The sequence below is a fragment of the Oncorhynchus tshawytscha genome, linkage group LG11 (assembly GCF_018296145.1).
Source record: "Oncorhynchus tshawytscha isolate Ot180627B linkage group LG11, Otsh_v2.0, whole genome shotgun sequence".
NCBI lineage: Eukaryota > Metazoa > Chordata > Actinopteri > Salmoniformes > Salmonidae > Oncorhynchus > Oncorhynchus tshawytscha.
Window position 1 is genome coordinate 41768907 of NC_056439.1, and position 27665 is coordinate 41796571.

A 27665-nucleotide genomic window follows, 5' to 3' on the forward strand; every position below is an offset into this window, starting at 1 on the left:
CTGGGTGGAGGCCGGCAGTGACAGTGACTAAAGTTCAGGGCAGGGTACTGGGTGGAGGCCGGCTAGTGACAGTGACTAAAGTTCAGGGCAGGGTACTGGGTGGAGGCCGGCTAGTGACAGTGACTAAAGTTCAGGGCAGGGTACTGGGTGGAGGCCGGCTAGTGACAGTGACTAAAGTTCAGGTCAGGGTACTGGGTGGAGGCCGGCTAGTGACAGTGACTAAAGTTCAGGGCAGGGTACTGGGTGGAGGCCGGCTAGTGACAGTGACTAAAGTTCAGGGCAGGGTACTGGGTGGAGGCCGGCTAGTGACAGTGACTAAAGTTCAGGGCAGGGTACTGGGTGGAGGCCGGCTAGTGACAGTGACTAAAGTTCAGGGCAGGGTACTGGGTGGAGGCCAGCAAGTGGTGACAATTTAACAGTCTGATGACCTTGAGATAGAAGCTGTTTTTCAGTCTTTTGGTCCCAGCTTTGATGCACCTTTACTGACCTCGCCTTCTGGATGATAGCGGGGTGAACAGGCCGTTGCTCGGGTGGCTGAAGTCCTTGATGATCTTTTTGGCCTTGCTGTCACACCGAGTGCTGTGGATGTCATGGAGGGCAGGCAGTACGTCCCCAGTGATGTGTTTTACAGATCGCATCACCCTCTGACCTCACTACCCTCTGGACAGCCCTGCGGTTGTGGACGGTGCAGTTGCCGTACCAAGCGGTGATACAGCCCGACAAGATGCTCTCAATAGTGTGTCTGTAAAGGTTTGTGAGGGTCTTAGGGGACAAGCCTCCTGAGGTTGAAGAGTTGATGTTGTGCCTTCTTCACCACACTGTCTGTGTGGGTAGACCATTTCACAGATTGTCAGTGATGTGGAGGCCAAGGAACTTGAAGCTTTTCACCTTCTCCACTGCGGCCCCGTTGATGTGGATGAAGCCTCCTGAAGTCCATGATCAGCTCCTTATTTTGTTGACGTTGAGGGAGAGGTTATTTCTGGCACCACTCTGCCAGGGCCCTCACCTCCTCCCTGTAGGCTGTCTCGTCATTGTTGGTAATCAGGCCTACCACTGTCGTTTCGTCTGTAAACCTGATGATTGAGTTGGAGATTTGAAACACAGACACATACTCCACCATACACATATCTCCACAAACACAGATATGCCGAATACTAAACTCCACACACACACAGGTCGACATGGCACATATCATCCACAAATACTGGCATGCTGCATACTAAACTCAACACACACACGAAGTGACATGTCACACATACCACACAGAAACACACCATAGCCACTTTGGTCAGCTTCACACGTCACTTATTAATGCAATTATTGACCTTTCAGGGCCTTAAATTAGTGGAATTCCACACCATGCTACTAGTCAAGTCTTTTATCGGGTTTTGATCTATAGTGATTTTAACAAAGAAATCTTTACCGAAACTAATTCTCATCTTGCTGAGGTTGTGTGTATTTGGTGGTGACAGCATGTTTGAGTGTGAGTGTGTGTGCGCTGTTCCGCCATCGTTAGTGTCATTGTGCGGAGGGGTCGCCTGTTTACAAGGACAGGCTTGTTCCCGCCCCGAGGCGTCGGTCGGTAGGCATGGTGATGATTGTCATGGCGATGGAGTGTGAGTGACAGGGTGATCACATGTGTACCCCGAGAGCAGGAAGTACACACCGCCCCAGTCTCTGACATTAGTTTGTCCTTCCTCAACTTCTACTACATATAAATAAATAACTAAACCCTCCCTCCATCTCCCTCCCTCCCTCCCTCAGCGGCCAGCTCTAATTCTGAGGCACCACTTTGTTCTGGGTTGTGGCCGCTGCCACGCTGCAAGGGTTTCTGGGTAATCACAGGGCCTGGACGAGGGGTTAGGGTTTACACCAGGTCACCCTCTGCTGTGTGTGTGTGTGGAGGGGACGAGGTTGTAAATCAGACAACACACACACAGTCACTACACAGGTACTCACATACACACATTCATACCTATACACACTCTCTCGCAAACAGTCCCCACACACAGCTACCTGGTGGTGTTCCCCTGGCATGTAGGTCAGTTATAAAGTGGACTCAGGCCCAACTATAAATACCCCGACAGCTTTTTCTGCAGCGCAGCAGAAAAGGAGGTCAGGGTTTGAGCGGAGGCTCAGGCATTCATCATTAGCTGGCTGCCGCTGCCGGTAATGCGCCTGTTACAGCCGTGATTAAGGGCCCAGTTAGTTCCAGCAGCCGCTCCTCTCTGCTACCGTTCCTCACCGACCACAGCGCCACCGTCCACCAGAGATTACAGTTCTGCTCCTACAGGAACATGCGGTGCATGGTCAGAAACACAACCCAGAGAGAGAGAGCGAGAGAGAGAGAGAGCTGACATCAATTTAAATACAACCTATATTTATGTTTATTTTTTTGGGCAGGTTGTAGCAGAACAGCCATGAGGGGGCTTGAGGGGGTGATGACAGGGCTGTCACAATCACTCATGGAAAGAGCATTCACTGCCGGACACACACACACACACACTGTCAGCACAGGCTAAGTTATAGGGAAGTGATGGACTAGGCCAGAGCACAACAATCACACCGATAGCTTTGCTGCATTTCCAAACTACACACTGCTGCCCTGAATTCATCAGCATACACACACAAACACACACCCACATACACACACATACACACACAAACACGCACACACACACACACAAACACGCACACACACACAAACACGCACACACACTCCTCTGCGCGGTCAGAACAAAGCACTCAGTTTCCGGTGTGGAAATTAAATCAGGGTTCTACAAGCAGATGAGGTCCTCCACTCTCTCATATTAAAGCACATTTATTTTGGGATGCCAAGTGTGGCCCGCTCAGTAGAAACCCCCCCGCATTAGCCTGATTCTAGGATGGGAAAAATGAGCAGAGGGATGAGAAAGTCATCTTTACTCAGTACATGTGCTATGTGTGTGAGTGTGTTTGTGTGTGTGTTGGGATGGGGGTATGACAGAATGAGGGGTTTCTTGGAAGTGTCTGCGTGTGTGTGTGTGTGTGTGTGTGTGTGTGTGTGTGTGTGTGTGTGTGTGTGTGTGTGTGTGTGTGTGTGTGTGTGTGTGTGTGTGTGTGTGTGTGTGTGTGTGTGTGTGTGTGTGTGTGTGTGTGTGTGTGTGTGTGTGTGTAACCCCTCATTGTGTGTGTGTGTGTGTGTGTGTGTGTGTGTGTGTGTGTGTGTGTGTGTGTGTGTGTGTGTGTGTGTGTGTAACTGTCATATCCCCATCCCAACACACACACACACAAACACACTGCTCTGGCCCGCTACCCTGCCTGTCTGTCTCATCCTCACCTGTCCAACACATTCAGTTATTAAAATGTTTGTTAGGGGTTAATAAATTGGTTGATGGTTGAGTGAGAAAGATGGTTTGGAAAGGGGAGGGGTAAAGAGGCTGGGGTGGAGTGACCCAGAGAGATCAGGCTGAGAGGGTAAGGAAGGGGTGAGGTGATGAGAGGGAGATCTCATTGTCAGACTGAGAGGGGATCAGGAGGGTAAAGGGGTAGGGTGAGGAGGGTAAAGGGGTAGGGTGAGGAGGGTAAAGGGGTAGGGTGAGGAGGATAAAGGGGTAGGGTGAAGAGGGTAAAGGGGTAGGGTGAGGAAGGTAAAGGGGTAGGGTAGGGTAAAGGGGTAGGGAGAGGAGGGTAAAGGGGTAGGGTGAGGAGGGTAAAGGGGTAGGGTGAGGAGGGTAGGGGTAGGGAAGGGGGTAGGGATAGAGGGAGGGTAAAGGAGTAGGGTGAGGAGGGTAAAGGGGTAGGGTGAGGAGGGTAAAGGGGTAGGGTGAGGAGGGTAAAGGGGTAGGGTGAGGAGGGTAGGGTAAAGGGGTAGGGAGAGGAATGTAAAGGGGTAGGGTGAGGAGGGTGGGGTAGGGTGAGGGTAAAGGGGTAGGGTGAGGAGGGTAAAGGGGTAGGGAGAGGAGGGTAAAGGGATAGGGTGAGGAGGGTAAAGGGGTAGGGTAAAGGAGTAGGGTGAGGAAGGTAAAGGGGTAGGGTGAGGAGGGTAAAGGGGTAGGGAGAGGAGGGTAAAGGGGTAGGGTGAGGGAGGGTAAAGGGGTAGGGTGAGGAGGGTGAAAAGGGTAAAGGGGTAGGGAGAGGAGGGTAAAGGGGTAGGGAGAGGAGGGTAAAGGGGTAAGGGTAAAGGGGTAGGGTGAGGAGGGTAAAGGGGTAGGGTGAGGAGGGTAAAGGGGTAGGGTGAGAGGAGGGTAAAGGGGTAGGGGTGAGGAGGGTAAAGGGGTAGGGAGAGGAGGGTAAAGGGGTAGGGTGAGGAAGGGGGGCAGGGGTGAGGAGGGTAAAGGGGTAGGGTGAGGAGGGTAAAGGTAAAGGGTAAAGGGGTAGGGTGAGGAGGGTAAAGGGGTAGGGTGAGGAGGGTAAAGGGGGTAGGGGTAGGGAGAGGAGGGTAAAGGGGTAGGGAGAGGAGGGTAGGAGAGGTAAAGGGGTAGGGTGAGGAGGGTAAAGGGGTAGGGTGAGGGGGTAAAGGGGTAGGGAGAGGAGGGTAAAGGGGTAGGGTGAGGGAGGGGGGTAAAGGGGTAGGGTGAGGAGGGTAAAGGGGTAGGGAGAGGGGGTAAAGGGGTAGGGTGAGGAGGGTAAAGGGGTAGGTGAGGAGGGTAAAGGGGTAGGGTGAGGAGGGTAAAGGGGTAAAGGGGTAGGGTGAGGAGGGGGTAAAGGGGTAGGGAGAGGAGGGTAAAGGAGTAGGGTGAGGAGGGTAAAGGGGTAGGGTGAGGAGGGTAAAGGGTAGGGTGAAGAGGGGGTGAGATTATTTTCAGGCTGGGAAATGTTCATGACCTCCCCAGGTCTCCATCGAGATGCCAGTAACAGCTGCTTGACCTAGCAGACAGAAAGCACAGCACACAGTGAGCTCACACACACACACACACGATCACATTCCCTGACATAAAAAAAATTATAATAATACATATTTTTGCTTTGTCATTATGGGGTATTGTTTGTAGATTGATGAGGGGGGAAAATGATTTCATCCATTTTAGAATAAAGCTGGAACATAAAAGTAAATGTGTCTGAATACTTTACAAATGTAATGTTTGCCTTTTAGCAGACGCTTTATCCAAAGCAATTTACATTCATGCATTTTACGTATGTGTGGCCCCAGTGGGGATCAAACCCATGACCCTTGGCATTGTGAGCTCCAGGCTCTGCCAACTGAGCCACGCAGAAGCAGTTAGATATTGCACTGAGTGTAATAATCATTAAGAACACCTTCCTAATATTGCATTTTTCCCTCAGAACAGCCTCAATTTGTCGGGGAATGGACTCTACTAGGTGTTGAAAGCGTTCCACAGGGATGCTGACCAATGTTGACTCCAGTGTTTCCCACTGTTGTGTCAGCTTGGCTGGATGTCCTTTGGGTGGTTTATAGGATTGAGCAGTGTACAGTATATACTGTATACTGGCCTATTTAGAAGCAGCCATGGGATAGTTTCTCAATACAGCCAATACTTTCAAGACTACTTCTGTGAATTCTTTTTCAATAACCTAAAAGGGCCTTGCTATCAGGAATCTTAAGGACGTCCCTACCCCATTGAAGTTGACATTTTAAACGGCTTAAAGGTTAAGGTTTAGGTTAGGGTTATGGTTAAGGTTAGGGCAGGGTAGGGGTTAAGGTTAAGGGTTTGGGGTAAGGAAGTCCCATCAAGCCCATCCACAACACCCTACCAAAACCCAAGCCTACTTGATGTTACTTGCTCTCACCGTTGCCCATGTGGCCGGATTTGACCTCATCTCCTGACGTCCTGCTTACCTGGATGGACGTCTGATTTCGCCAGTGACCTGGCTGAGCATCCAAACATTTAGCCAGCCTGGGTGGAGCATCTCAAAGACTTTAGACTGTTAAAGTCTCTCTCTCTTCCCCCCTCTCCTTCGCTTTTCCTCTCAGCCACCCCTCTCTCTATCTCATTCCCTTCTTCTCTCTCTCTAGTCCCTTCCCTGGGTCTGTGGTAGACTGTGAGGGGAGAGATTGAGCGTTTTGTAATGGTGTCTTAATGGCCATGTAGACAGTAACATTAGGGTGGGTAGTACCAGGCAGCGGGCGTAGACTAGCTGCCTGCCAGATGCCATACCAGATGTGGGCGAGCTGAGGATCACTCACGCTCTCATTTGTAATTACATTTCTCATGCAGATACAGCCAGGTGTGGCAACGGTCTCTCTCTCCTCCTCTGTCCCTTCTCTGATCTCTCTCCTCCTCTGATCTCTCTCCTCCTCTGTCCCTTCTCTGATCCCTCTGTCCCCCTGTCCCTTCTCTGATCCCTCTGTCCCTTCTCTGATCCCTCTGTCCCTTCTCTGATCCCTCTGTCCCTTCTCTGATCCTCTCCTCCTCTGTCCCTTCTCTGATCCCTCTGTCCCTCTGTCCCTTCTCTGATCCCTCTGATCCCTCTGTCCCTTCTCTGATCCCTCTGTCCCTTCTCTGATCCCCTGTCCCTTCTCTGTTCCCTCTGTCCCTTCTCTGATCCCTCTGTCCCTTCTCTGATCCCTCTGTCCCCCTGTCCCTTCTCTGATCCCTCTGTCCCTTCTCTGATCCCCTGTCCCTTCTCTGAGCCCTCTGTCCCTTCTCTGATCCCTCTGTCCCTTCTCTGATCTCTCCCTCCTCTGTCCCTTCTCTGATCCCTCTGTCCCTCTGTCCCTTCTTCCTCTGTCCATCTGATCCCTCTGTCCCTTCTCTGATCCCTCTGTCCCTCTGTCCATTCTCTGATCCCCCTGTCCCTTCTCTGATTCCTCTGTCCCTTCTCTGATCCCTCTGTCCCTTCTCTGATCCTCTGTCCCTCTGTCCCTTCTCTGATCCCCCTGTCCCTTCTCTGATCCCTCTGTCCCTTCTCTGATCCCTCTGTCCCTTCTCTGATCCCTCTGTCCCTTCTCTGATCCCTCTGTCCCTCTGTCCCTTCTCTGATCCCTCTGTCCCTCTGTTCCTTCTCTGATCCCTCTGATCCCTCTGTCCCTTCTCTGATCCCTCTGTCCCTTCTCTGATCCCTCTGTCCCTTCTCTGATCCCTCTGTCCCTTCTCTGATCCTCTGCCCCTCTGTCCCTTCTCCCCTCCCATCTTCCCTGCTCCCTTCTCTGTCCCTCTTTCCTGTGTCATCTTCCACTCCCCTCTCCCTTTTCTCCCCTGTCCCTTCTCTGATCCCTCTGTCCCTTCTCTGATCTCTCTGTCCCTTCTCTGATCCTCTCCTCCTCTGTCCCTTCTCTGATCCCTCTGTCCATTCTCTGATCCCTCTGTCCATTCTCTGATCCCTCTGTCCCTTCTCTGATTCCTCTGTCCCTTCTCTGATCCCTCTGTCCCTTCTCTGATCCCTCTGTCCCTCTGTCCCTTCTCTGAACCCCCTGTCCCTTCTCTGATCCCCCTGTCCCTTCTCTAAAATCCCTCTGTCCCTTCTCTGATCCCTCTGTCCCTTCTCTGATCCCTCTGTCCCTCTGTCCCTTCTCTGATCCCTCTGTCCCTCTGTTCCTTCTCTGATCCCTCTGATCCCTCTGTCCCTTCTCTGATCCCTCTGTCCCTTCTCTGATCTCTCTCCCCCTCTGTCCCTTCTCTGATCCCTCTGTCCCTTCTCTGATCCCTCTGTCCCTTCTCTGATACCTCTGTCCCTCTGTCCCTTCTCCCCTCCCATCTTCCCTGCTCCCGTTCTCTCTGTCCCTCTTTCCTGTGTCATCTTCCACTCCCCTCTTCCCTTTTCAAGTCCCCCTGTCCCTTCTCTGATCCCTCTGTCCCTTCTCTGATCTCTCTGTCCCTTCTCTGATCTCTCTCCTCCTCTGTCCCTTCTCTGATCCCTCTGTCCATTCTCTGATCCCTCTGTCCATTCTCTGATCCCTCTGTTTCTCTGATTCCTCTGTCCCTTCTCTGATCCCTCTGTCCCTTCTCTGATCCCTCTGTCCCTCTGTCCCTTCTCTGATCCCCCTGTCCCTTCTCTGATCCCTCTGTCCCTTCTCTGATCCCTCTGTCCCTTCTCTGATCCCTCTGTCCCTTCTCTGATCCCTCTGTCCCTCTGTCCCTTCTCTGATCCCTCTGTCCCTCTGTTCCTTCTCTGATCCCTCTGTCCCTTCTCTGATCCCTCTGTCCCTTCTCTGATCTCTCTCCCCCACACTGTCCCTTCTCTGATCCCCCTGTCCCTTCTCTGATCTGTCCTCTGTCCCTTCTCCCCTCCCATCTTCCCTGCTCCAGTTCTTGTCCCTCTTTCCTGGTGATCTTCCCTCCTCCCGTTGTCCCTCTTTCCTGAGGAGATCTTCCCTCCTCCAGTTCTCTCTGTCCCTCTTTCCTGAGGTTCTCTCTGTTCCTCTTTCCTGTGTCTGCCCTTTTTCATCTGCTGTCATCTGACCCATCTTCCTGTCTGTTCCTCTTTCCTGTGTCATCTCCCCTCCCATCTTCCCTCCGCCTTTCTCTCTGTTCCTCTTTCCTGTGTCATCTCCCCTCCCATCTTCCCTCCTCCCGTCCTCTTGACCCTGACAGCACCCCTCCCATCTTCCCTCCTCCAGTTCTCTCTGTCCCTCTTTCCTGTGTCATCTCCCCTCCCATGATCTTCCCTGCTCCAGTTCTCTGTCCCTCTTTCATGTGTCATCTCCCCTGGTCCTCTTTCTCTGTTCCTCTTTCCTGTGTCAACTCCCCTCCCATCTTCCCTCCTCCCGTTCTCTCTGTCCCTCTTTCCTGTGTCAACTCCCCTCCCATCTTCCCTCCTCCCGTTCTCTCTGTCCCTCTTTCCTGTGTCATCTCCCCTCCCATCTTCCCACCTCCCATTCTCTCTGTCCCTCCTCCCGTGCCCTCTGTTCCCTTTTTCTACCTTCCCTCCACTTTTTCTTAAAATATCTGATCTCACTGAGCTCTACTACATAGCTGTCACAGATCCAGTCATGTCATCAGAGGTCAGCATCATGTGTCATTATGAAAAGGTCTCCAGTAGGAGGCGCCATGTCTCACCTGTTCCATTATGTCTCTGAGAGGAGGTTTCAGCAAAGGCTTTCAATGCAGCAATCAAAATAATGCCCCTTTGTGTGTGTGTGTGTGTTCCTCTCTCTCAAATTTGTGTGCACAAATTTGTGTGTGTGTGTGTGTGTGTGTGTATGTGCTTTATCCTCTGCCAGATGTCCATAATCCATCCACAACACACAGGTTCCTCAAGATGAATCAGCAAAGATGGGAGCTGATCAAGGGACTAAAATTGACAGGTGATTGTCAGAGGAGATGAGTACAAGGTGTCTGCTTTTACATGCTGTATTGAAGCTGTCCTGGCCTGAGATTTACGGGTTGACTGACAGCACCCTATTGATGGACACGATATGCCAACTGCTAACCAGAACCTCCATCAACCTCTGCACAGCTGTTTCCTGGAGAGAACCCAGAATGAACTTCTGAACAAGAATATAAACGCCACATGTAAAGTGTTGGTCTCATGTTTCATGAGCTGAAATAAAAGATCACAGAAATGTTCCATATGCACAAAAATATAATTTATCTCAAATTTTGAGCACAAATTTGGTTACATACAGTACCTGTTAATGAGTCTTTATCCTTTGCCAAGATAATCCATCCACCAGACAGGTGATTAAACAGCATGATCATGTGCAAGCCACACTAAAATGTCCGGTTTTGTCACACAACACAATGCCACAAATGTCTCAAGATTTACGTGAGCGGGCAATTGGTATGCCAACTGCAGGAATGTCCATCAGAGATGTTTCCAGAGAATTGAATGTTCTGAAACAAATCTGAAAATGTCCCAGTTCTTCCATGGCCTGCATACTCACCAGACATGTCACCACTCATTGAGAATGTTTGGGATGGCCTGGATCGATGTGTACGACAGCGTGTTCCAGTTCCTGCCGATGTCCGACTTTGCACAGCCATTGAAGAGGAGTGGGACAACATTCCATATGTCTCACTGCATGAAGAAAATGGTGGTCACACCAGATACTGACTGGTTTTCTGATCCACACAACCTACCTTTTTTAAAGGTATCTGTGATCAACAGATGTAAATCTGTATTCCCAGTCATGTGAAGTCCATAGATTAGGGCCTCATTTATTTATTTCAATTGACTGATTTTCTTATATGAACTGTAACTCAGTAAAATCTTTGAAATTGTTGCGTGTTGCTGTTAGGGTTTTCTTCCGGTGAAGGAGAGGAGGACCAAAATGCAGGGTGGTTATCTTCATACATATTTAATAAAGAACAAACAAAAACACTAAACGTAACGTGAAAAACCAAATCAGCCCTATCTGGTGCAAACAAACACAGAGACAGGAACTATTGTGATGGAAGGCCTGGGGTGGCAGCGTAGCCTAGTGGTTAGAGCGTTGGACTAGTAACCGGAAGGTTGTGAGTTCAAACCCCCGAGCTGACAAGGTACAAATCTGTCATTCTGTCCCTGAACAGGCAGTTAACCCACTGTTCCCAGGTCATTGAAAATAAGAATGTGTTCTTAACTGACTTGCCTGGTTAAATAAAGGTTAAAAAAAAAAAAAATTTAAATCACCCACGAAACACTCAAAGAATATGGCTGCCTAAATATGGTTCCCAATCAGAGACAACAATAAACACCTGCCTCTGATTGAGAACCACTCCAGGCAACCATAGACTTTTCTAGACAACCCCACTAACCACAATCCCATAACCTACAAAACACACCACATAAATAACCCATGTCACACCCTGGCCTGACCAAAATAATAAAGAAAATACTAAGACCAGGGCGTGACAGTTGCGTTTAGATTTTTGTTCCGTTTGTCGCTGACAAACTGTTGGAAGGAGGGGTATAAATAAGTAAGTAGAGAGAGAATGACAGAGATTGACATGTTTTTTAACCTAAATTAGTTAGGGTTAGTACAACTTTTTAAAATAGATATATTTTTGTTACGTTCCTCACTTTAGTTTGTAGTAGTGAAATATGCAGCCCTACTTCTGAGCTTGGCAACAGACTGATAATTCTCTCCTGTGATCATGTAGTGTAATAGCAGTGATCCTGGAGCTGAATTTTAAAAACTCCCTGGCTAGCTGCACTTGTTTTGGTTGTCCCATATTTTCCAGGGCTAATGGAGTCATGACGAACAGTCCCAGACAGTAGCTATCAGTCTGCTTCCCAGGCCACTAAACAACAGTCTGTAAGCATCACACACACACACACAGACACAGACACACACACACAGACACACGCACACACACACACACACAGGCCTGGGCACAGGAAATGTAGCTGACGTTATATAAAATACCTCTCTGGATTCAGGGGGAAGAGAGAGGGCAATGAGGGGTGAACAAAGGACACAGTCAAAATCCCTTTTTGATTTATTTTTGGTTTTAACAACGGTCAATTTTTGTGCAAGCAGCATTTTTCAACACTTTTATCCCTCTGACCTTCCTCTCTGTCACACACGAATGGGCGCGCACACACACTGACACACACACACACGGGCGCGCACATACCCTACGTCTGTGTCTTGCAGCACCTCATGAAACTCGGGGCTAATTTCATTATTGGGGGGGAGAGGAACACAAATGAGTGCAGACAGCTGGTGTAAACCTGATGGTAGAGACTGATGGGAGGCCTGGGGGCTGAGACTGATGAAGGCCTGGGGGATGGAAGGCCTGGGGATGAGACTGATGGGAGGCCTGGGGGATGAGACTGATGGGAGGCCTGGGGGCTGAGACTGATGGGAGGCCTGGGGGCTGAGACTGAGACTGATGGGAGGCCTGGGGGCTGAGACTGATGGAAGGGCTGGGGGCTGAGACTGAGACTGATGGAAGGGCTGGGGGCTGAGACTGATGGGAGGCCTGGGGGCTGAGACTGATGGGAGGCCTGGGGGCTGAGACTGATGGAAGGCCTGGGGGCTGAGACTGATGGGAGGCCTGGGGGCTGAGACTGATGGAAGGGCTGGGGGCTGAGACTGATGGAAGGGCTGGGGGCTGAGACTGATGGGAGGCCTGGGGGCTGAGACTGATGGAAGGGCTGGGGGCTGAGACTGATGGAAGGGCTTGGGGTCTGAGACTGATGGGAGGCCTGGGGGCTGAGACTGATGGGAGGCCTGGGGGCTGAGACTGATGGGAGGCCTGGGGGCTGAGACTGATGGAAGGGCTGGGGGCTGAGACTGATGGAAGGGCTGGGGGCTGAGACTGATGGGAGGCCTGGGGGCTGAGACTGATGGGAGGCCTGGGGGCTGAGACTGATGGAAGGCCTGGGGGATGAGACTGATGGAAGGGCTGGGGGCTGAGACTGATGGGAGGCCTGGGGGCTGAGACTGATGGGAGGCCTGGGGGCTGAGACTGATGGAAGGCCTGGGGGATGAGACTGATGGAAGGCCTGGGGGCTGAGACTGATGGGAAGGGCTGGGGGCCGATCCAGATGTTCTGTGAGAGAAAGAGACAATCAGTGGTGTGGAGAGGTACTGTATACTGCCCTGCAAATGAAAAATGCAGTAACTCTGAATTTGGTCAAAAATCTTTGATCTGTTGTAATGGATAGGTATGTTATCTGAATAATGTGATAGTTATCTGATTCATTTAGTTTCCTGACACAATAACAAGCCATTTGATCTGAATATATCATGGAGCATCAGAATTTGATGTCTGTTTAGAAATAAAAATACTTTGAATTTAGATTTGCAACAAAAAAAATGACATTACCTAAATTAGTTACTGCGTTTTGTCTTTGTAGGGCAGTATAGATACAACGAGATGTAGAGAGAAAGCAATAGAGGGAGGTAGAGATATGTAGGTACAGACAGTGACAGGTTTGTGTCTCATTCTCTTAACTTCTTGCGTCGAGCAATCCCGTATCCGGGAGCGTAATCATAGCCTCAAGCTCATTACCATAACGCAACGTTAACTATTCATGAAAATCTCAAATGAAATGAAATAAATATATTGGCTCACAAGCTTAGCCTTTTGTTAACAACACTGTCATCTCAGATTTTCAAAATATGCTTTTCACATAGCTACACATAGCTACACAAGCATTTGTGTAAGAGTATTGATAGCTAGCATAGCATTAAGCCTAGCATTCAGCAGGCAACATTTTCACAAAAACAAGAAAAGCATTCAAATAAAATCATTTACCTTTGAAGAATTTCAGATATTTTCAATGAGGAGACTCTCAGTTTAGATAGCAAATGTTCAGTTTTTCCAAAAAGATTATTTGTGTAGGAGAAATCGCTTCGTTTAGTTCATCACGTTTGGCTAAGAAAAAAAAACGAAAATTCAGTCATTACAACGGCAAACTTTTTTCCAAATTAACTCCATAATATCGACAGAAACATGGCAAACGTTGTTTAGAATCAATACTCAAGGTGTTTTTCACATATCTATTCGATGATAAATCATTCGTGGCAGTTGGGTTTCTCCTCTGAAGCAAATGGAAAAATGCAAGCAGCTGGAGATTACGCAATAATTACGATGGAGTACACCAAGCGGGCACCTGGTAAATGTAGTCTCTTATGGTCAATCTTCCAATGATATGCCTACAAATACATTACAATGCTGCAGATACCTTGGGGAAATGACAGAAAGTGTAGGCTCATTCCTGGTGCATTCACAGCCATATAAGGAGACATTGGAACACAGCGCCTTCAAAATCTGGGCCATTTCCTGTTTGAAATTTCATCTTGGTTTCGCCTGTAGCATCAGTTCTGTGGCACTCACAGATAATATCTTTGCAGTTTTGGAAACGTCAGAGTGTTTTTACTTTCCAAATCTGTCAATTATATGCATAGTCGAGCATCTTTTCGTGACAAAATATCTTGTTTAAAACGGGAACGTTTTTTTTCCAAAAATTAAAAGAGCGCTCCCTATATCGAAGATGTTAATGTATTAATTTCTGTATGGGTCAACTGGGTGGTCAGGCTCTGGCTAGTTGGTAGTAGCTACTGGTTCCTGTACAAAGATGGAGTCGAAGAACATGGTTAACATTTTACATTCTCCCAACCGATTGCGCTATTTTGTTAGTTTTTTTGCATTTTGTGTAACATATTTTTTAAACTTATTTTGTACATAATGTTGCTGCTATCATCTCTTATGACGGAAAAGAACTTCTGAACATCAGAACAGGGATTACCTGGACATCAGAACAGGGATTACCTGAACATCAGAACAGGGATTCCCTGAACATCAGAACAGGGATTACCTGAACATCAGAACAGGGATTACCTGAACATCAGAACAGGGATTACCTGAACATCAGAAAAGGGATTACCTGAACATCAGAACAGGGATTACCTGAACATCAGAACAGGGATTACCTGAACATCAGAAAAGGGATTACCTGAACATCAGAACAGGGATTACCTGAACATCAGAACAGGGATTACTCACCGCGGACTGGAAGAAACTTTTTCCTTTAACGAGTCCGACGAGAAGGATATCATGCTTTCACTGGAAAAGGCCCAGATCCCCGCCTTTTATGTGAAGCAAAGATGCAGGAAAAGGGGACGCAGATCAGGATTCTTCTGAGAATCTGTAGACGAGCGAGTAAACTCCCACTGTCATCCGTTCTTCTTGCTATCATGCAATCGTTGGGAAATAAAATTGATGACCTACGATAAAAATTTCCCTACCAACGGTACATTAAAAACTGTAACATCGCATGTTTCACCGAGACGTGGCTGAACGACGACACAGACAACATAGAGCTAGCGGGATTTTCCATGCACCAGCAGAACAGAGATGCTACCTCTGGTAAGACAAGGGGTGGGGGTGTGTCTATTTATCAATAACAGCTGGTGCGCAATGTCTAATATTAAAGAAGCCTCAAGGTATTGCCCACCTGAGGTAGAGTACCTCTTGATAAGCTGTAGACCACACTATCTACCAAGAGAGTTCTCATCTGTATTATTCATAGCTGTCTATTTACCACCACAGAACGATGCTGGAACTAAGACTGCTAAAACAAACTCTAGGCCATAAGCAAAGAAGAAAATGCTCACCCAGAAGCGGCGCTCCTAGTGCCCGGAGACTTTAATGCAGGCAAACTTAAATGAGTTTTACCAATTTTTTTCCAGTATGTCAGATGTGCAACCAGAGAAAAAAATCCTAGACCACCTTTACTCCACACACAGAGATGCATACAAGAGATGCTCTCCCCCACCCTCCATTTGGCAAATCTGACCATAATTCTATCCTCCTGATTCCTGCTTACAAGCAAAAACTAAAGCAGGAAGTACCAGTGACTCACTCAATACGGAAGTGGTCAGATGACACGGATTCTACACTACTGGACTGTTTTGATAGCACAGACTGGAATATGTTCTGTGATTCATCCAAATAAATTGAGGAGTACACCACCTCAGTCACCAGCTTCATCATTAAGTGCATCGACGACGTCGTCCCCACAATGACTGTACGTACATATCCCAAACAGAAGCAGTGGGATTACAGGAAACATCTGCACCGAGCTAAAGGCTAGAGCTGCTGCTTTCAAGGAGCGGGAGACTAATCCGCACGCTTATAAGAAATCCAGCTATGCCCTCAGATGAACCATCAAACAATCAATACCGGATTAAGATTGAATCCTACTACACCGACTCTGACGCTCGTCGGATGTGACAGGGCTTGAAAACTATTATGGACTACAAAGGGAAACCCAGACATGAGCTGCCCAGTGACGCAAACCTACCAGACGAGTTAAATGCCTTTTATGCACACTTAGAGGCAAGCAACACTTAAGAATGCACGAGAGCACCAGCTGTTCTGGATGACTGTGTGATTACGCCCTCTGTAGCCGATCTGAAGAAAACCTTTAAACAGGTCAACATTCACAAAGCCGCTGGGCCAGATGGATTACCAGGATGTTTCCTCAAAGCATGCCCGGACAAACTGGCAAGTGTCTTCACTGACATTTTCAACCTCTCCCTGACCGAGTCTGTAATACCTACATGTTTCAAGCAGACCACCATAGTCCCTGTGCCCAAGGAAGAGAAGGTAACCTGCCTAAATGATTTCTGCCCCATGGCACTCAAGTCAGTAGCCATGAAGTGCTTTGAAATGCTTCACATCAACAGCCTCCTCCCGGACACCCTAGACCCACTCCAATTCGTATAACGCCCCAACAGATCCACAGACGACCCAATCTCAAAAGCACTCCACACTGCCTTTTCTCACCTGGACAAAAGGAACACCTATGTGAGAATGCTGTTCATTGACACAAAAGTGGTAGGCCTGATCACCGACAACGACGAGACGGCCTATAGGGAGGAGAGAACTGGTGACATGACAACAACCTTTCCCTCAATGTGAGCAAGACAAAGGAGCTGATCGTGGACTACTGTTAATGGGGACCGAACAGGCCCAAATTAACATCGACCGGGCTGCAGGTCGAGAGTTTCAAGTTCCTTGGTGTCCACATCACCAACGAACTATCATGGTCCACTCATACCAAGACAGTCATGAAGAGGGCATGACAAAACCTTTTCCCCCTCAGGAGACTGAAAAGATTTGGCATGGGTCCCCAGATCCCCAAAAGGTTCTACAGCTGCACCTTCGAGAGCATCCTGACCGGTTGCATCACCACCTGCTCTGCATCTGACCGTAAGATCCTAAAGAGGGTAGTGTGCGAACGGCCCAGTATATTACTGGGGCCAAGCTTCCTGCCATTCAGGACCTATATAATAGGCGGTGTCAGAAAGCCCATAAAATTGTCAGGGGCTCGAGTCACCCAAGTTATAGACTGTTTTCTCTGCTACCACATGGCAAGCGGTACCGGAGCGCCAAGTCTAGGACCAAAAGGCTCCTCAACAGCTTCTACCTCCAAGCCATTAGACTGCTGAACAATTAATAAAATCACCACCGGACTATTTACCTTGACCCCTCCCTCCCTTTTTGTACACTGCTGCAGCTCACTGTTTATTATCTATGCATAGTCACTTCACCCCCACCTACATGTACAAACTTGTACACCTGCACACTGACTCAGTACCGGTGCCACCTGTATATAACCTCGTTATTGTTATTCTTATTATTTTATTATTACTTTTTATTTTAGCCTACTTGGTAAATATTTTCTTCTTCTTGAACTGCACTGTTGGTTAAGGGCTTGTAAGTAAGCATTTCACGGTAAAGTCTACACTTTTTGTATTCGGCGCATGTGGCAAATAAAGTTTTATTTGATTTTGTCAACTGGGCAGTCAGGCTGTGGCTAGGTGGCTAAGTAGCTACTGGTTCCTGCACTGGTCAACTGGGTGGTCAGGCTGTGGCTAGGTGGCTGAGTAGCTGATATCAGAACAGACACCATGTTCGTATGGCGGGCCGGTTCACCTGCCGACAGACATGGTACACACTCAGGGGGCATCGGCCCTCCCATCAATCACTGCCTCGTCGCCCTGACTACTGCGTTCTGCTCTGTTGCGCCGTGTCATTGGTTGTCATGTGGGTTGTCGTGGCACTGTGCTATCTGCTGTGTGAATGGTCGATGTGCCGTCGTAGCACGTGTGCCTGTCTCGTCTCACTCTATAGGGGATGGCACTGTGGTGTTAGTCATCATTAGGAGACATTCTAACTCAGTCGACTCACAAAGGCCCCGTTCACACTCATGTTGTACAATCGATGAACAATGCATTTGGCACAATGACTGTGATACTGCACAAAAGTTGCAGTTTGGCATTTCTTGGGATAACTCATGTACTGGAAGCTCTGCCGGCTGGCACAGCCACAAAGTCATGAAATCAGATTTTAAACCTAGCCTTAAGGACTGCTGTCCTTATGCCTAATCCTAACCTTAAAAATATCTACTTTTTGTTTTCATGAAAATGTTATGATATAGCCAATTTTGACTTTGTTATTTATTATGTTGGTCTGGTATTATATTATAGTCAGTATCCTGGTCAGCCCTGTATCAATGTTGTTATTTATTATGTTGGGCTGGTATTATATTATAGTCAGTATTATTATTATAGTCAGTATCCAGTATCCAGTATCCCTGTATCAATGTTGTTATTTATTATGTTGGGCTGGTATTATATTATAGTCAGTATCCTGGTCAGCCCTGTATCAATGTTGTTATTTATTATGTTGGTCTGGTATTATATTATATTATATTATAGTCAGTATCCTGGTCAGCCCTGTATCAATGTTGTTATTTATTATGTTGGTCTGGTATTATATTATAGTCAGTATCCTGGTCAGCCCTGTATCAATGTTGTTATTTATTATGTTGGGCTGGTATTATATTATAGTCAGTATCCTGGTCAGCCCTGTATCAATGTTGTTATTTATTATGTTGGGCTGGTATTATATTATATTATATTATAGTCAGTATCCTGGTCAGCCCTGTATCAATGTTGTTATTTATTATGTTGGTCTGGTATTATATTATAGTCAGTATCCTGGTCAGCCCTGTATCAATGTTGTTATTTATTATGTTGGGCTGGTATTATATTATAGTCAGTATCCTGGTCAGCCCTGTATCAATGTTGTTATTTATTATGTTGGGCTGGTATTATATTATATTATAGTCAGTATCCTGGTCAGCCCTGTATCATTGTTGTTATTTATTATGTTGGGCTGGTATTATATTATAGTCAGTATCCTGGTCAGCCCTGTATCAATGTTGTTATTTATTATGTTGGGCTGGTATTATATTATATTATATTATAGTCAGTATCCTGGTCAGCCCTGTATCAATGTTGTTATTTATTATGTTGGGCTGGTATTATATTATAGTCATTATCCTGGTCAGCCCTGTATCAATGTTGTTATTTATTATGTTGGGCTGGTATTATATTATATTATAGTCAGTATCCTGGTCAGCCCTGTATCAATGTTGTTATTTATTATGTTGGGCTGGTATTATATTATAGTCAGTATCCTGGTCAGCCCTGTATCAATGTTGTTATTTATTATGTTGGGCTGGTATTATATTATATTATAGTCAGTATCCTGGTCAGCCCTGTATCAATGTTGTTATTTATTATGTTGGGCTGGTATTATATTATAGTCAGTATTATTATTATTGTCAGTATCCAGTATCCAGTATCCCTGTATCAATGTTGTTATTTATTATGTTGGTCTGGTATTATATTATATTATAGTCAGTATCCTGGTCAGCCCTGTATCAATGTTGTTATTTATTATGTTGGTCTGGTATTATATTATAGTCAGTATCCTGGTCAGCCCTGTATCAATGTTGTTATTTATTATGTTGGTCTGGTATTATATTTGACTCAGTATCCTGGTCAGTGTTGTATCAGTGTGGTCAGTCATACATACGCCATGCCCAGGTGTTGGTTCTAATCCTATTGTAGCTCAGCCACTGACCACAACACAAGTCATTATCCACACTCACTCATCCTTTGCGCAATCACACAGATACACACGCACACACACACACACACACACACACACACACACACACACACACACACACACACACGCACACATACACGTGCACACACACACACACACGCACACACACACGCACGCACACACACACACACACACACACACACACACACACACACACACACACACACACACACGCACACACACAAGTGTCCATACGGACGCACCCACCTATGCACGTGCATTTAAAATGAATGAATCTCATTTTCCATTGACGTAGCACCAGGTCTGAAAGCTCTTTACATTGTCTAGAGGGTAACTTACCTCATCCACTCCCAAAATGTAGACCCCATCTGAATGATGCCAGGGCAGACATTTTTAGCTTGTGTGTAATCATGATGACTGACTGGTGGTGAGAGGGTGGACATCATGTGTTTATTATGAGAGGTCATTTTACACACACATCAACACACACACACACACAGCCTGTCATGTGGTTAATATGATAGGTAATGTCCTAAGGAGGCAGGGGTCTATCAGAACACACACACACAGCCTGTCATGTGGTTAATATGATAGGTAATGTCCTAAGGAGGCAGGGGTCTATCAGAACACACACACACATTTTGCTGCTGTTTTACTGAGGTTTAATAATGAGACGAAAGGTGAGTGACTCTGTCAAGAGATTGTATCCTCTGACCCTGGAAAATGTGTGTGTGTGTGTGTGTGTGCCTCTCTCAGACAATATGGGGTGTCATTTCCATACTATTACCTTTAAACAGCATATCCTGGCCATGCCTCCCCTCTCTCCCCCCTCACCTTCCATACCCCCTTGACCCTTGACCCCTGGACCAGGAGTGATACGTTTTGGAGTGTATTGGGGAGTCCTTTCAGGTGTCATATCACAGATGGGGTGGAGGGCAGGTCACATCTGTTACCCCCTCTTACAAGTCTGTTATCCCCCCTCCATAGCTACTGAGTGAGTTGTCAGTGTGTCCGTGAGAAGATTCAACTGTTTGACATCTGACAGAAACCCCAAACCTCCTCCATCCCCCGCCCCCCCCGCCCCCTTACCCCCTCCCCATCATATCATCCCATCTCCCCAGCCTCCTCCCTTCATAAACAACCCTTCATCCACACAAGCACACACACCGCTCCCTGTCTATCTGCCTGCATCTCCCAAAGTCCCAGTCATCAACATTTAGATACAGTGATAATTTACTGAGGCCTGCTGTCACACTGCTACACACTCTGGCCTGCTACACACTCTGGAAAGAGAGAGATGGAAGGAGGGAGGGAGGGGGTAGTGAGAGGGGAAGAACGGATGAGGGGAATGAGAGAAAGAAGGAGAGGGTGGAAGGGGTCAAGAGAGAGGGGGATATAGAGAGATATAAAGGAAAGAGAGATGAGGAAGGTGAAAGTGTTACATCTGCTTCTGCCACACCCTCTACTGTTCATCTTGTGTCTCCTTGACCTGACGCCACTCCCCCAGTGCTCTCTCCCTCTCCCTCTCCCCACTCTACTGCTCCCTTGGATTCCCATCCAGACCTGCTTACCCAGTCCCAACCCCTCTCGCTCCAGCCTCAGCCTCCACACCTGGTTTCCTGCAACCTAGTCCAAGCTTCCCCTGGCCTACCCTCCATCTTCCCCTGGCCTGCCCTCCATCTTCCCCTGGCCTGCCCTCCATCTTCCCCTGGCCTGCCCTCCATCTTCCCCCGGCCTGCCCTCCATCTTCCCCTGGCCTGCCCTCCATCTTCCCCTGGCCTGCCCTCCATCTTCCCCTGGCCTGCCCTCCATCTTCCCCTGGCCTGCCCTCCATCTTCCCCTGGCCTGCCCTCCATCTTCCCCTGGCCTGCCCTCCATCTTCCCCTGGCCTGCCCTCCATCTTCCCCTGGCCTGCCCTCCATCTTCCCCTGGCCTGCACTCCATCTTCCCCTGCCTGCCCTCCATCTTCCCCTGGCCTGCCCTCCATCTTCCCCTGGCCTGCCCTCCATCTTCCCCTGGCCTGCCCTCCATCTTCCCCTGGCCTGCCCTCCATCTTCCCCCTGTGTTTCAATAAATACCTTGGTTACTTCATCCCAGTCTCCTCGTCTGAGTCTGCTCTTGGGTTTCCCTGTTCCACTCCGCGTAACAGAGAAAGGGAAGAGGGAAAACGGAGAGAGATACGAGAGAGGTAAAGGAAGTCAGTCAGATATGTTAGATGAGGTGTAGAGAGAACAGACTGTTTAATATCGGAAGTGAGGAGGGGGTGAGTAAAAAAACAGGAAATGGGACTGAGATTGGGAGAGGTGTGTGATCGGCCTGGCTGTCAGGATGGTGGGAGCTGGTGTGTGTGCGTTTGTGTTAATGCATGTGTGTGTGTGTGGATTAGAGTCCACAGACAGCGGTACAGTGAGGACCATCGGTGCTTCCAGATCAGAATGTAATGGATACACAGTTCCATTTGTCCCACTTTCATAAAACATAATTAAGCTGTCAGTCTGGACACTCCAACTTCATTAGATTGGAACGGGGGTAGGGGAGGGGGTGCAGCTCAGGGAGTCTGAAGAGCTATCACACACATACACACACACACACACACACAACACACAGACAAACCAGTGCTGCAAGCTATTCCGCCAGCCCCCACTAAGCAGATGTCAAAAATATACATGTAAAGTGACCGTGAGCTATTACTGCAGCTGGCTCTGCGACATCTGAATGACAGACACACAGAGACATGAGTACCCGACAACTCCTACATTTAAACAGAGAATAGACAGGATGCTAGTGAGACCAAATGAATTCAACCTTGAATGGCAAAACCCTGGTGACTTTTTTTATTACAAGTCAATTTCATTTCATTACAGGACCACTTAACTCAAAAGAGCTTTGGAGTTGTGGGAAAGGGGAGAGAGAGAGACAGAGAAGAGAGTCCTTGGCTACAATAACTCTGTTAAATTGGGGTAGAGAAGTCATCACCACGTCATCGTCGGTTCAAAATCACCTGGTAGAGAGAGTGACATGTCTGTACTGTCAAGAGGAGGGTTGAGAGGAGTCTGGTTGAGAGGGCGGTTTGGTTCATAGGGTCAAAGGGTACGGTAAAAGGCGTTGTGATTAGAGGGGTCTGGAGGGTATCAAGACAGTGTGGTCGGTTAGGAACGGTTGACAGAGTACGGTCTAGAGGGGTAGTGAGACGTTAGGACTGCTCTGTGTATTAACACACATATGACCCTGACTGCGGTCAAAGCATTAATTCATGTATGAACCTGACTGTGGTCAAAGCATTAACTCTGTGGATTAACACAGAAATGAACCTGACTGTGGTCAAAGCATTAACTCTGTGGATTAACACAGAAATGAACCTGACTGTGGTCAAAGCATTAACTCTGTGGATTAACACAGAAATGAACCTGACTGTGGTCAAAGCATTAACTCTGTGGATTAACACAGAAATGAACCTGACTGTGGTCAAAGCATTAACTCTGTGGATTAACACAGAAATGAACCTGACTGTGGTCAAAGCATTAACTCTGTGGATTAACACAGAAATGAACCTGACTGTGGTCAAAGCAGTAACTCTGTGGATTAACACAGATATGACCCTGGCTGTGGTCAAAGCAATAACTCTGTCGATTAACACAGAAATGAACCTGACTGTGGTCAAAGCAGTAACTCTGTGGATTAACACAGATATGACCCTGGCTGTGGTCAAAGCATTAACTCTGTCGATTAACACAGATATGTGTGACGCCCTGACCATAGAGAGGATCCCACAACTGAAGATGTTCGCCTACCACGCTGCACCTTGGCCTCATTCAAACGACAAGCGTAACAGAAGATCCCACCACAAACGGACCAAGCAGCATGGTCAGGAGGAGAGGACACAACGGAAACCCGAGAGGAGCAGATGACATGGGCGTCGGTGCTGAGGGATGAGTCCGAGACCGAGGAGGAATTCTTGGACCGTTTGAGTGAGGAGTGTTTGGCAGTGGAGAGGGACGAAAGAGTTTAGAGGGGTTGGAGTCTGGAGCAAGACAGTCGCTTTGAGGAGCGTGTGACCCTTCAGGCACCTTGCTTTGTGGTGGTTACATGTACTGTGTCTCCGGTACGCATCCACAGCCCAGTGCGCTCTGTGCCAGCTCTCCGCATTTGCCATGCTATAGTGGGCATTCAGCCAGGACGGATTGTGCCGCCTCAGCGCTCCTGGTCTCCGGTGCGTCTCTTTGGCCCAGGATATCCTGCGCCGGCTCTGCGTACTCCACTCACCCGGTCTCCTGTGCGTCTGCCCAGCCTGGTAAGCCCTGCGCCAGCTCTATGCACCAGGCCTCCAGTGCGTCTCTCCAGCCCGGCGCTTCCTATGTCAGCTCTACGCACCCGAAGCCTCCAGTGATGATCCAGGGCACGAAGCCTCCAGTGATGATCCATGGCCCGAAGCCTCCAGTGATGATCCATGGCCCGAAGCCTCCAGTGATGATCCATGGCCCGAAGCCTCCAGTGATGATCCATGGCCCGAAGCCTCCAGTGATGATCCATGGCCCAAAGCCTGCAGTGATGATCCATGCAGTGATGACCCATGCAGTCCAGAGTCTCCAGCGACGGTCTGCAGTCCAGAGCCTCCAGCAACGGTCTGCAGTCCAGAGTCTCCAGCAACGGTCTGCAGTCCAGAGTCTCCAGCGACGGTCTGCAGTCCAGAGTCTCCAGCGACGGTCTGCAGTCTAGAGCCTCCAGCGGGGGTTCCCAGTCCGGAGCCTCCAGCGACGGTCTCCAGTCCGGAGCCTGCAGCAACAGTCCCCAGTCAGGAGACTGCAGAGACGGTCCCACAGTCCGGAGCCTCCAGCGACAGTCCCCAGTCCGGAGCCTCCAGCGACGGTCCGATCTCTCCGATCTACGATGATTTACAGTCCGGAGTCCCCGGCGACGATCACCACCAAAGTTGGGGGAGCCACAAGCGGAGCGGGGTCTGCGTCCCGCACTGGAGCCTTCACCGAGACGAGATGCCCACCCGGACATGGTGGGGGGGGGGTGCTCACGCCCTGACCTTAGAGAGCCTTTTTTATTCTCTATTTGGTTAGGTCAGGGTGTGACTTTGGTGGGCAAATCTATGTTTCTATTTCTTTGTTGGCCTAGTATGGTTCCCAATCAGACGCAGCTGTTTATCGTTGTCTCTGATTGGGGATCATTCTTAGGCAGCCCTTTTTAACACCTTCCGTTGTGGGATCTTGATTTTGTTAGTTGCTGTATAGCCTGCAGAACTTTACGTTCGTTTTGTAATTTGTTGGGTTTTGGTGTTCATTTAAAAAAAAAAGTAAGATGTTCACCTACCATGCTGCACCTTGGCCTCATTCAAACAACGAGCGTAACAATATGACCCTGGTTGTGGTCAAAGCAGTAACTCTGTTGATTAACACAGATATGACCCTGGTTGTGGTCAAAGCATTAACTTTGAAGAGAACCCTCTAGACCATGACTGTAATAGTAAAGAAGGTCTTCCCTAGCTTGCTGATGGGACACACACACAAACATAAACACACACACACACAAACACACACACACACATATAGGGCTATGGTGGTCACAACATTTTGTCAGCCGGTGATTGTCAAGCAAATAACTGTCGGTCTCATAGTAATTTACCGTAAATTAACATAAACACATTTAGCATGTCCTGGCACATGATGCCACTGATGCTGACCTTTCGAACATCTACATTTTAAAAAGTCGAATAAATCCATGTAATATAGCCTACACCTTCCATTAATCCATGATTTATTTTAGACAGGTCTAAAGAAGCATAATATGAAGAAAAGGTAGTCTATTTCAGAAGAACAGAATAGACTACTCTGAGTTGTCCTTATGTTAGGTCCTGATCTGGCTTTGCCAAATGGCTGTGGGCTACACTAGTTCATTTAGTGGACAAGATTTGCTTAGAATTATTTTATAGTATGAAGAATACAATTGAATAGAAAGGATATTTTCTCCAAACGACATTGTGTTGAGCGGTAACAAAGAAATACAGTACCAGTCAACAATTTTAGAACTCATTCAAGGATTTTTCTTTATTTGTACTATTTTCTACATTGTAGAATAATAGTGAAGACATCAAATATATGAAATAACACATATGGAATCATGTTTAGTTTTTATAGAAACGTTGGGATCTATGTTTATTTTTGAGTTATTAATGTAGCTTCAGTTGTTATAGAAACATTGGGCTATGTGTTTAATTAAGAGTTATTAATTAATGTAACTTTAGTTTTTATACAAACGTTGAGCTATATGTTTAATTTTCAATACATTGCAAGGCATGATGATTTGAAAAAAGTAGCTTGAAAGGCATGAGCTCTGCTTTGTTTTTTTGCGCAGGCTGTACAGACTACATCAGTCACTCATTCACAGTTTGAAAAGCCCTTGATAATGCCTTGAATTGTGTAGCTGTCATGCACCCTAAAAGAATCCATGCCTTTTGCGGCCAGTGGCCATTGTGCCCTTCTTCCTGAGTGTTGTGCACTCCATCACATTATCGGGTCATTCCCACAGGCTAAAAGTGAAGACAGACACATCGGGGGACGCAACTGCGCGTGTCCTTATCATATTCCGAGGTGCATATTGATGATATTGGAAGAACTGTCCACATTTACTTTTCGTCAGTGAAGAAGACGAGTATATCTAATGAACAGCAAAAGCACTGGCCTATGTCAATCCACTATAACCTATAGTACAAAGGTCCAACTATTGACAGCCACTACGCTATGTGGGTGACGTGCAACAGATCAGAAAATGTTGCTTGAAAGGTTGATAAACTGTTAGGCTATTTCTTCACATTGTAAGCGCAGCAATGAGCACATGGTAGTAGGCTATTTCTTCACATTGTAAGCGCAGCAATGAGCACATGGTAGTAGGCTATTTCTTCACATTGTAAGCGCAGTAATGCGCACATGGTAGTAGGCTATAAGTGCGAATGTTCCATTAGCGGAAAACACTATTATCAAAGTTGACTGCAAATGCAATTATGCATGTACGGCCTTTATTATAAAGGTGCTTTTTATGGTGATAATGTTCTTCCCCAAACTTAAAACTCATGCGCTGCTACACCCCTTGTAAAGCGGATTAACATCTCGTGGGTAGGGAGTAGTATTTTCACATCTGGATGACCAGATGCATGCCCAAAATAAACTGCCTGTTACTCAGGCCCATAAACTAGAATAAAAGTTTCTAAAACTGTTAAAATAAAATCTGTGAGTATAACAGAACTGATATGGCAGGCGAAACCCCGAGGACAAACCATCCCCCCCAAAAAAATTCAGCCTACCACTATTTTCAATGGCTGTCACCTTTATTATAAGGTGAAGTCCTCCCAGATTGCAGTTCCCAGGGCTTCCACTAGATGTCAACAGTCTTTAGAAAGAGTTTCATGCTGGTTTTTGGAAAAATAAGCCAGAAATTTTAGTTTTTCTAGATGGCTCCCATTTTGGCTGTAGTGTTTCCAAGCGCGTGAATGAGAGCGCGTTCTTTGGTATTTTTCTCCAATAAAGACAATAACGATTCTCCGTCTTAAATTGTATCATTTATTTACGTATTAGGGTACCTAAGGTTTGATTATAAACGTTGTTTGACTTGTTTGGAAAAGTTTATTAGTAACATTTGGGATTAATTTTGTATGCACGCTGTGGATGCGCGCTGTGTTAAGAAGCAGGGTGGCTTGGTTGGCTTTCGACCTTTGTCTCTCCCGAGCCCGTACGGGAGTTGTAGCGATGAGACAAGATAGTAATTACTAACAATTGGATACCACAAAATTGGGGAGAAAAGGGGGTAAAAGAAAATAATAATAAAATTGGTAAGGCATTTTTTACATTGCTATTTCTGACTTTCGTGTCGCACCTGCCTGGTTGAAATATGTTTTTCATGGTTTTGTATGCGGGGCGCTGTCCTCAGATAATCACATGGTGTGCTTTCGCCGTAAATCCTTTTTGAAATCTGACACAGCGGCTGGATTAACAAGAAGTTAAGATTTATTTTGATGTATTACACTTTGTGATTTTATGAAAGTTAAATATTTATAGTTCTGTTGTTTGAATTCACGCTCTGCAATTTCACCGGATGTTGGCCAGGTGGGAAGCTACCGTCCCACCTGCCCATAAGAAGTTAATGTGCTTATTTGGCCACTTCAGTTGTGATATAAACCTAAAACTGTCATGCCGGCTCCAACTCCCTCTCTCTGGCACTCAAGGGCGCCAGGCGGCCCATCATTACGCACACCTGTCACCATCGTTACGCGCATCAGCGCTTCATTGGACTCACCTGGACTAAATCACTTTTTGATTGCCTCCCCTATATCTGTCCATTCCTCAGTTTCATCCTCTTGTCAGCGGTAATGTCATTTTGTTCCCCTTGTACAAAAGCTGT

The 27665-nt window shown here is 47.3% G+C and overlaps 1 protein-coding gene across 1 annotated transcript in view; it reads right to left on the reverse strand.

Annotated features, from left to right (window-relative positions):
• The window catches only part of LOC121847764 (extensin-2-like), a 35487-nt gene extending 14191 nt beyond the window's left edge, over positions 1-21296 (reverse strand). The window contains exons 1-2 of the mRNA XM_042330431.1: positions 20917-21296; positions 11539-12362 (exon numbers count right to left, since the gene is read on the reverse strand). Of these exons, the coding sequence (XP_042186365.1) occupies positions 11539-12362; positions 20917-21296 (1204 nt within the window). The remainder of the gene's footprint in view (positions 1-11538; positions 12363-20916) is intronic.
• Between the last annotated feature and the right edge of the window lie 6369 nt (positions 21297-27665).